Raw genomic sequence first — 10,708 nt, 5'->3', positions numbered from 1 at the left:
TAGAGCATAAATTAGATGATCACATTGGTTTCTTCTGGCCCCGTAAGTTATGAATAGACTTCACCAGGTACCAGGGACCTGCTGTGTTTGGGGTCCAAAGCTCTTACTTGTTTGAAGGTAAGGCCCCCACAAACAATTAAGGAAAAATACTATGAGCAGATCTTGATGGTATCTTTCTTTCCAAACAATCCCTCCTCTGGGGAATCTCCATGGAAAGGGAGGATATGGATCCCAGCTCTAGGTTGAGGATCCAATCCCCCATTTATGTCTTGGATCCAGAACTTGTTCTGCACCCTAATCTTGCATTAGCATCAGTGGAAGGGCAGGATCATTCCCTTGAGTTTTCCACAGTAAAGTATTAAGGAAGCAATACAAATCTGTATGTTTAAGGAGGTTAATCTGCCTTGCAATAGGATATATTTTGAAAAAAATCCTAAGAAATATAAGCATTGCCCTGTTTTTCTTTATTCATTTGACCTTTTGCCAAGCCCCGGGTACTGAATCTGTCCCAGCACTCAGTGAAATTCCTTCTCCTTCTCACTGCTGGAATGCTAAGGACCGAGGCTGGAAGGATTCCTTGGACAGACATTTCTGATTAAAGCCTACGTTAAGAAGTCTGAGTCAGGGCAGCTCAACGCCACTCCAACTCCACTCCGTGGTGAGCAGCAGCAGAATGGTGCTCCGCGGAGCCTGCCTGCTCCTGTGCCTCTTTTGCCTCACACAGGTTACCATCCAGGAGACCCCCAAAGTCAAGCAAAAGTCAACAGCCAAGAAAGGTAAGGAGCCACATCCTATCCAGCTGGAAACACTGCAAGGGGTGATCTGCTCGCTCCTAAAGGAAAAATCCTACAGGATTTTATAGGGATGAAATTGATGGGGTTTTATACATGCTGAATAGCATTTTATGGAACTTATTTTCAATTCGTATAAAATTTAATAGAGCATTTCCTTTCTGTAGGATTCCTTTGAATCATCCCCTAGAGAATGGTGCAGCATATATTAAAGGCAATTGCTTGTTAAAAAAAAAATCCACCCAAAAGATTATCATCTTCTATTAAATTCTATAGGACCATTTGTTCCAAAATTCATAAAGCAAATGATTACCACCTCTCTCAAGTGCTCTTCCAAAATATTTCCTCCATTAAAATATCAATTTTGGTGACCTTCAGTCTACCCGGTTCCAAATTAGGAGGAAAATGAGTGCCAGATAATGGACAGTTTATACAGATTTGTAGGCAGAAAGGCAGATATTTATTCTGGGAAATGAATACAGAATGTATTAAATAGCAGCAGTTATCTCCACATTTTTAAACCGGTTGCCTCAAGTGTGTGCTATGATATGCTATGTTATACATGTTAGATAAATCTACATTGTAAAAGTTATTAGAAAATAACATATAGCAAAAATAAATGTGTTGCTTTTTTCCTCCTGTTCAGTCTCTTTTTCTGCATAATACAATAATTTAGAGACTAATTCAGGTGAGTAACTGATGACGGTTGTAATGGGCTCACTCTCCAACCCATACAAACTGTGATCCTTTCAGAATAGCTATCTGACTGAATCCTTTTTTAACTGGGATTTCTATTTTGGAACAAACTGAAGACAGCATTTAAAGAATTAATCTAGCCAGTCTTCTGCCTCCCCCCACTTGTCCTTTTTTGCAGATATCTGTGTTAAAATGAGAATTTTCCCAGCTTTTGATTCTGCTCAACCTTTCAGTGCAGTCCCTAGACGTATTTATTCAAAACAAAAAACTGTATACTGCAGCAAGAATCATTAGTATTATACACTCAATTCTCCACCACTGGTGCACCCACACCTTATACCAACAGGGGCATGTGTGCTTCTTGGAGGCATTTGTTTTACTCATAGCACTTGAATCTCTTTCCTTGTAACTGTTCAGTGACAATTGGGCCGGAAGAAAAAATAGAAAGCCTCAAGGCTCCTGTTGATAGAAATTTGGGTTTTCAACTGAATCAAAACCTAACTGAATGAAAAGCCTAATTGTCCCCTATGTGCCTTGCAAGCATCCCTGTACCAGTAAGCAAAGGGTGGAGGCATGACTCCTTCAGCTCTCTGCCCTTCTCCAGACAATCCCTGTTCGGCTGATTGCAAAAGTCCACTGCCCTCTCTTACCACAACTAGCAACTGAGCCAGCAAAACCAAGCAGAGGAGTCCTGAGTAGTGATGGGCAAAGAGCACAGGGTTGTTTTTTTAGGTTGGTGGCCAAACAAAAAAAAAAAAGTTTGGGTGAAACTGAACACGTTTGTTTCTCTCTCTGCTTTATTTAACCCTTGCTCAATTGTAGATCCATTGCAAAATGAAAAAAGATCAAAACTTTTTTTTGGAAAAATGTCAACGTTTTGATTTTTTTAAATTTTTTTTCTCATTTTTTCCAGACAAAACTATTAACTGAGTTTGACTTGAATTTGTGAACAGTTTCAGTCTCCTTGAAATGGCATATTGTGGGAAACTTACTTTTTTGGCCAAAAAAGTCCATCTCTGGTGTCAGGAGCACTGTGCCTCTTCATTCCTCTGCGACTGTCTAGCACTGCGACGTTCTTGCATTCATATTACAGCCAGAGGAACTGATGACATACAAGAATTTGGGTCTTTCCTATCAAAGTTTCATGTCCAGTTTAGTGCCGTTGGACAGAGGAAACATTGTCCATCTGTTTAATTACAGGACTGATTAGATGAAGATCTGGTTTCTCCTCCTGACTACACCACAGACTTTTTGCATGACCCTAGGCAAATCTCTTAACCTCTTCAGCTAGGTACAGACATTCAAAAAGCCCGAGGTGGAATCGATCTAGGTTATGCAGTTTTCTTAAGCGGCGTAGTTTAGATTGGTTGTAAACAGTACACATATTCGCCCTCCGTTGGGGTAGGAGGGTGGGAGGGTGCAGGAAGCAAATCTTAGACTGGGTTCCACCATTTTTAAACCAGTCTGTGAGCACCAAACTTTTTTTCTGTTACAGATATAGACTGGTTTCTGATCACTTATATCAGTAAAAGTGTAATGTCCGTATCTCGCCTTCTTGCTCTGAATCCCCATCTAAAACATAAAAATAATGCTGCTTACCTACCCCTACAGGGATTACATTTCACTAAGTAATTAACATTTAGAAAGTGCTTTTTTTAAGAGTGAGAGGCCTTGAATCATGGGAGAAGGTGAGCTCTTGAGGTGCAAGGTTTGCATCCAGCTGCAAGCGTCTCTCTAATTCTGTACGTGCGTATTTTGCTTACACAGTATCCCTGGTGTATAAATGAAAAGGCTTCTCCCCATCAGTTGTGTAGCTGAGGAGAGTGGTTCACTAAATGCCTCAAAAAGTTCACAGATATTTATGCAAATTAAAAAAAAAGTGTTAAATTTCCTTCTCTCATCTAGTGAGTATTCCTGGGATAATTTTCTTGGTAGGAATATTTACAAAAATAGCTCATTTTAAGGGAAACATCGATACAAAGTGTTTTTTTAACTTAAATAATAGAGCAGTCCTACCACAGATCTGCAGAAGAAAAGCATACCATGCCCAATCAAAGATAAGCAACACACATCAAACGTCAACTATCATAGCTTATAAATAAGATACATATTAGAAATTTAGTAAATATATCTGAATAAATAAATTTGAGAAAGCAACGGGATGATTATGGTAAATTTGTAGACACCAAGTACAATATCTGCAAATCTGTAATGACTACGTACAAGACCTGTGAAATTGCTAACAGTTATGACCCAGTTTTTTTCCTCCGATTTTTTTTTCATCTTGTTTGCGATAGAGTTTGATATGGATCCTTGTGGTTTGCTACAAAGAAGGACCTAATTCCAGCTCCCACAGCAAGCACTGGCAACATTCCCATTGAGGGAACAAAAGCAGGCTGTAATAGATTTGATCATAGGCTTAGGAAATGAGACTTCACTAAATAACAGCACAGACAAAAAAAATCACAGCAAAAAGGGGGAAAATTCTTTCACTTAATATAAATGAAATGCATTTTTATGTTGAGATGCAACATAAATACAGCATTGAAAACAAGCTAAATGAGAGAAAAAAATACATCCATTATTGCTTTTAGGGAGTGTTATTCATTTGCTATTGGTGTAGCAGCTGTCATCTCCAAGCTGCCAGAAAGTGTGCATACCCATGAGTTTTTGGCTGCTGCATGTGGCTCCACCAGTGCAGATATACTGCCACAGTGTGAAGTCTGTTTTGGGAGAGCATCAGCTGCTGAATGGTCCATGACAGCTGGGTGAAGCTGTAGGAGTCTCTATACATGCCTTCAGCCAGCCAGCAGCAGCAATCTTACTCCACTGGGGAGAGGTAGAGTAACTCTGTCTGCAAAAAGGAGGGTTCTGCAACTGCAGTAGAGCTTTGGTTGGGATCTTTGTAGTACAGAATAGGCCTAAATTATGTTGGTAACCCCATGTATTCCAGAAAAACTAACTGTATGAAGAAGGATTGCCCACACTGGGTTGTATTAATAGGGAAACTGAGGGAAGTGAGTCTACTGCTTTGTGTGGCACCCAGAGTCCAGTGTCCAGTTTTGAGCCCGAGAACATGGACAGATTTGGAAAAAGTCCAGTGCAGAGCCACAAAACTGTTTAGAGGCTAGAGAAGCATGACTTATGTGAAAATCTTGGAAGAACTAGAGTTACTTAGTCTGGAGAAGAAAAGACTGAGGTGGGATTTGATAATGGTCTTCTAATATCTGAAGGCTGATTATAAAAAAAAAAAAATGGAGATACCCTTTTTTCCTGTAGTGGTAGGGGACAGAACTAGAGCAATGGTCTCAAACTTCAGCCAAGGAAACTTAGGTTGGAGATTACGAATAATTATCTGACTAAGAGTAGTAAAGCACTGGAATAGGCTACCTGGAAAAATTGTGAAATATCCATCCCTGGAAATTTTCAAGAGCCAGTTAGATAGGCACTTGGCTAGGGATGGTTTAGTCAGGGTTGCCTTGAGCAGGAAGCTAGACTAGGGCTGAAAAGCGCCATACAAGATTATCTACTTTCCTATGATCCTAAATAAGGAAGAGTGTGCCATATTAATGCTTATTCTGCCTAGACCCAATTATTGAAGCCCTCCCTATATATTTCTTTGTCTTAAGGAAATTTGTGCAACTTTTAGAATTATGATACTGGGTTTTTGTGATCAATTTTGTGACAATGATCCTGGATTTCTTTATTAACATGATCTATTTCTGACATATTTGGATTCCTGTAATAGAGTGGGCATAACACTTTTTCCAGACAATATATAATTCAACAATGGAACTCATTGTCATAGGAAGTCATGGTGGTCAAGTACTTACCAAGAGGCTAAACAGAGATGGTACATTTACATGGATATTAAGACACCAGTTATTAAAAGATAGGGAATATTAAAACTCATTCTTCAGAGGCTATGTAAGCTCCTAATTAATAGATATCAGGATGACAGCTTGTGAGGGTGAGGAAATATGCCACACCTGGTGACCATGAGCTTCTTTTATCAACTTTTGGTGCTTCTGGTTTTGATGCAGTATAGTAACTCACATGTGGCTACAACAGGGCTGATTTTAAAAAGTCAGAGTTGGACATTTCTGAACATATGAGACATCCCGTGGGGTTATAAGATTACTCCCCGTGGTGCACACAAATAAACTCTGGAGCAATTATTATACTGAGCCACAGAAATACCAGCAGGAATGGCAGCTATATTTATGGCAGGCTTTGGGTGGTATACACTCAGAATGTCAGGCATCCAGGTTGTAGCCATATTGGCCTAGAGGAAAAGGTAATCAGGACTCATAGTAGAGATGATGTCTTTTATTAGACCAACAAGATTTTTGCAAAAAAAAATTTCTTTAATTGCAAGTTTTCGGGCACCAACACCCTTCATCAGGCATTGGAGAAAAGGTTGTAAAAGCTCTCCTGGGTAGAAATGAAAGTTCATATTTCATAGGATTTCACAGAGGAGTCAATAAATGGAAAACTCCTCTGGGCAGTGTGACGGCTGTGCGTGTTGTAGGGCTTGCTACCACTGCCCTGAGCTTGTCTGCCTACAAGCGGTGACAGGGTGGACCTCAGCTTTGGATCACCTGGTCTGCCAGGAAGTTGATCTTATGTTTTCTCACCTGCCACAGCTTTGATGAAATGTATTCCCAGGAGGCACTGCCCACTGTGATCCTGCCTGGTCTCGATCCCTGTTTCTTTTGTGGGGCTCAAAACCTCCCCTTTACCCCAGCCTAGCCTCTCCAGATGGTACTCACAAAGTTCTTCTGCAGTCAAGTCACAGTGCTGCCTCTTGTGGTCTTATTTGGCCCTCTACCCCAGGGTGACCTTTGGTCTCGATTAGGTACACCCTTCCAGGGCTGGTCTTGGCCTGTGCTCAAATATCAAAAGAAAAGGCAAAAAACCCCCAAAGAAAACCCTGGCTGCTCTCAGCCTTCTTGTTGGGCTCAATCCATGTCCCCTTTACCTAGGATCAGGTTCTCAAAATCCCAATCACAATGATCAAGAAAATCCCTTAGTCTGGTCTCTGTTATGCGCCGGCCTGCCCTGCACCCCTATGAATATTCAGTCTCCTTGGGGTCTCCCCCAGGTGCAGGACAGCTCTGCCTGCAAGTGTAGTTTTCCCTCAGGCCCTCCTCTGGATCCTCTGTTGAAAACTCTGCTCCGGAGATTATCACAGGCCTTGTGGACTCCCTTGCTCTGGATCCTCAGCTGCAGAGATTATCACCAGCCAGGTGTGTGCAGGCCTCCACCTGCCTCTGGCTCAGGCTTCGCAATGTTCCTCAGGCACTTCCCCAGCCCTTGCCTACCAAGATGCTCAGCTGCTCTTCTCTCGCTACGGTCTGCAGGGGACTGACCCCTCTCTGCCCCTCTCCAGGGCTGAAGATGCCTCTGGGCAGCCTCCCTCCAATCCTGAGTGAGATGCTGCTCCAGAAGTGGAGTGGGTATTTTCCTTCCCTTCCGGTCTCCAGCTGCAGCCCCACCAGCCCTCCATGCTGTGAGTTTTGTCTCACGCCTTCACAGGCAGTCAGTTCATAGCTAGTCTGAAGCCTCTCACCTCCTGTGAGGCTCTGTGATGATGCAAATTACCTGAGCTGTATACTCAGAATAACACCTTGATGTGGAGGATAAAAACATCTCAATAGCTGCACACTTACTGAATGAGGCAGAGATCCTGAGGAAAGGATCCTGAAGACTGCTTTCCTAACACATGTGCATCAAGGGACAGTGTTATGGTTGAACAGGCATGCTGACACCTCCTGATTTTTGAAAGCTTGACTTTGAAACCACAATATTCTTCCCACGTTGTATTAGGGGTGGCATAACAATACAGTGCACTTTCACAGTACTTTCCATTCTCCAAACTCTTTACAATCTTAATGAATGAATCCTCACTCTTTGAGCAGGGTTGCTGTCCCATTTTCTGGGGTGGTCGGGACTGAGGCATAGTGGATTAAATAATTTGCCAAAGGAGCACACCCAAAATTTGAGGCAAAACCACAAATAGGAGACAGAAGTCTTAGACAAGGCCATCTTGCCTCTCTTTATGTTGGCTTTAAGTGAATGGACCTTGCATTGCAAAGGAAGCTTACTTGTAAAAGTAGCTGTTTTAATTAGACATTTCATCACAAAGTGTTTTCATCAAAGGTACTAATTAATACCTAGTGCTTCAATGTTAATGGAATCCATTAAAGTTAATTGAACAATGATTAAAGCTTCTTAGTACTTTCCTCCTGACAGGATGCTTTTCTTTCCTCTTTATAACATAATTTTCATGATTCACGTTATGGGGCTTCTCAGGCTGCTTTCCCACTAATCTCATTTGGTAACTCATCTTACTTGAATCACTGCATCTTGCATGTCTCATACCTGGCTGATTGCTTCCATGTATAGTTTGTCACACCACAGATCCCCATGAAAACAATACATTTATGGGTAAAGAGATATTTTCCTGGGAGAAGCTGGGTACCTACTGTGAAGACTAAATCCCTTATTTACATGCAACATCAATGAGATAAAGACTCCATTATTCCTAAATAAGAGTAACCATGGTACCAACTAGTAGCTGGTTAAAACAACTATGATTGCTCTAACTCATGGATTGGTGACATTAGTGGTAATGGCACATTTAATTATATACAAGTAGCTTCAGTAAAGTGATAGGTGGGTACTGAAATCCCATTAGATAATAGTGACAAAATTATGTAAAACTAAAGGCCAAATTGTCTCCACACATGAAACTTCCTGCAGGAAACCATGAAGGAAACCTCATGGAATGGCTTTTTTCATAGATTCATAGACGTTTGGGTCAGAAGGGACCTCAGCAGATCAAGTCTGACCCCCTGCCCTGGGCAGGAAAGAGTGCTGAGGTTAAATAACCCCAGCCAGGTGCATATCTAGCCTCCTCGTAAAGACCCCCAAGGCAGGGGAGAGCACCACCTCCCTTGGAAGCCCATTCCAGATTCTGGCAACCCTGACTGTAAAGAAGTTCTTCCTGATGTCTAACCTAAATCCGCTCTTTGTCAGTTTGTGGTCATTGCTCCTAGTTACTCCAAGGGGTGCCCTGGTAAACAGAGCAAGGTAAAATGTGCCCTGGTAAAATATGCCGTGGTAAACAGAGCAAGGTGAAAAAGAGCAAGGTGAAATATCCTTGCACAGAAAGAGCAGATGCTTGGTTCCCCAAACAGATGTCCATTTTTAACAATAAGAGTAACTGCCCATTGGAAGAGACTTCCCAAGCACAGGTTCTCCATTCCTTAAAGCAGGACTCAGTATCCCCTGTAAGGTATACTGTAGCACAGCTACGTGTTTTCGGGTTCAAGACAGGAGGTACTGGGTAAATTCCAGTCTGCAGGTGGTTGCTGATCGCCACTGGCCGCCACTGCTGGCAGCATTTGCGGGTGGTTGCCCACCCCTGGTCAGTGCTCACCACCCTCCCACCCCCAACACTGCTGCGGTCACCTGCAAGAGGCCCCCCACTCACTGCTGCCATGCTGCTGCCGCTGCCTGCAAGAGGTTGCCGTGCCTCCCCCTCCTCTGGAGGCATGTGTCATTCATGGTAAGTTCTATGGCCCAGGTTATAAAGAAGTTCTGGTTACTTCTGCTCTTAAAATCTTTTAAACTCCCTGGATCTTCATGGAGCTGATGAAGTCAAGAGTCACCCAGATAGTTTCACAAAACTATGGCAGTCAAGCTCTCTAGAGCCAACACTGCAAAAAAAGCCTCCCTGCCATCTCAGCCACTGGCACTGCTGGCTTCTGAGTCCCCTCTCAGTAAGATTCACAAAGGAAGGGAATCCTGGTAGGGCTCAAGGGGGAAAACAAACAAACAAACAAACAAACAAACAAAAAAACACATCATGAAAAGCAGCTAACCCTATCCACAAATGTGGCACTCAAGTACTATACAGTTCCCTCAAAGAAGCGTCCATTCATGCAATATCACAAAAGTGACATTACTTCCTTCAGCATCCCCCAGCCTCTATTTTCATGCTCTGTCTTTTCAACCAACAAAGATAGAAAGAATGAATTTGGCCTAACATTTCAACTGGGAACAGATGTTAGCAGGTTATAATTCAGAGTAGGGTCAGTTGTGTATATTTTTTTCTGGATCCATGTGGTTTCTTCGTGTTCCTCACAAGCATGCCATCACATTGTGATGAGTGGGAATTTCAGGGATCAATATGTCTGAGTTGAAACAGCACCAGAAAAGTGCTTCATCTGATGCGTGTATCAAATGCAATGGGAAACAGAGCACAAAAGGAAATGCCTGATTTAGTCCATTGGGTACAGGTTTTCCTCGCTTTATGTGGGTTCTGTATATACGAAATTTGCACTTACGCGATGACCCTTTGCACATACACAATGACTTAGGCAATTTACCTTGTTGTGTTAGACAACTGACCATAGTGAAGCAAGAGTTCAGGACCCCCTGGTTTGATTACTGCTAGCATTATCCTTAGGAAAAAATGCTACTACTCCAGCAGCCTGTCTTTGTCCACTTAGCAACTCAAATCACCAAGAACACATATCGAGTCTCTGCACTGGTCACTGATAAGAGAGCCCAGTTAAAGTTCTCTGTTCTACCATTCAGAGCCCTCCAGGACACTGGTCCCAGTTACCAGTGAGTTCCTTTCTCCACACATAAGCCTGCCCTGTTCACAATGGCTGCACTCTTCTCTAGCACGAAATGGGTGGCCAAAAGGGGGCAACTCATGAATACAGGAGATAAAACTATGAGAGCTAAGGGACTCTTCAGCCTGGAGAAGAGCAGGCTCAGGGGCGATCTGATGGCTACCTATAAGTTTGTTAAGGGTGTCCACCAGGATCTGGGGAAACTTTGGTTCACCAGAGCGCCCCAAGGGACAACAAGGTCTAACGGTTATAAACTCCTGCAAGACCATTTCAGGCTGGACATAAGGAAGAATTTCTTTACTGTCCGAGCTCCCAAAGTCTGGAATAGCCTGCCATCAGAGGTGGCTCAAGCACCTACTTTGAACGCCTTTAAGAGAAAATTGGATGTTTATCTTGCTAGGAACTTATGACCCCATCTGACTTCCTGCCCCCAGGGCAGGGGGCTGGACTTGATAATCTTCCAAGGTCCCTTTCAGCCCTAATGTCTATGAAATTTATGAAAACATTGCCAAGAACTGGGCCAAGACTATGCAAGTCCTTCTAACAAGACAATAGCCACTATATAGTTCTCAC

At 42.6% G+C, this 10,708-nt stretch overlaps 1 protein-coding gene across 1 annotated transcript in view; it reads left to right on the top strand.

Moving 5' to 3' along the window:
• The first annotated feature begins 514 nt into the window (after positions 1 to 514).
• Positions 515 to 10,708, top strand: part of CLEC3B (C-type lectin domain family 3 member B) — a 20,871-nt gene continuing 10,677 nt past the window's right edge. Inside the window, exon 1 of the mRNA XM_019508890.1 lies at positions 515 to 776. Within this exon, the coding sequence (XP_019364435.1) occupies positions 674 to 776 (103 nt within the window). The 5' untranslated portion in view covers positions 515 to 673. The remainder of the gene's footprint in view (positions 777 to 10,708) is intronic.

This window comes from Gavialis gangeticus, unplaced genomic scaffold (genome assembly GCF_001723915.1).
Source record: "Gavialis gangeticus isolate Ggan-Ray unplaced genomic scaffold, GavGan_comp1, whole genome shotgun sequence".
NCBI classification, from domain to species: domain Eukaryota; kingdom Metazoa; phylum Chordata; order Crocodylia; family Gavialidae; genus Gavialis; species Gavialis gangeticus.
Note: the sequence above shows the minus strand (reverse complement) of the source record. Positions and strands in the feature narration are given on the sequence as shown.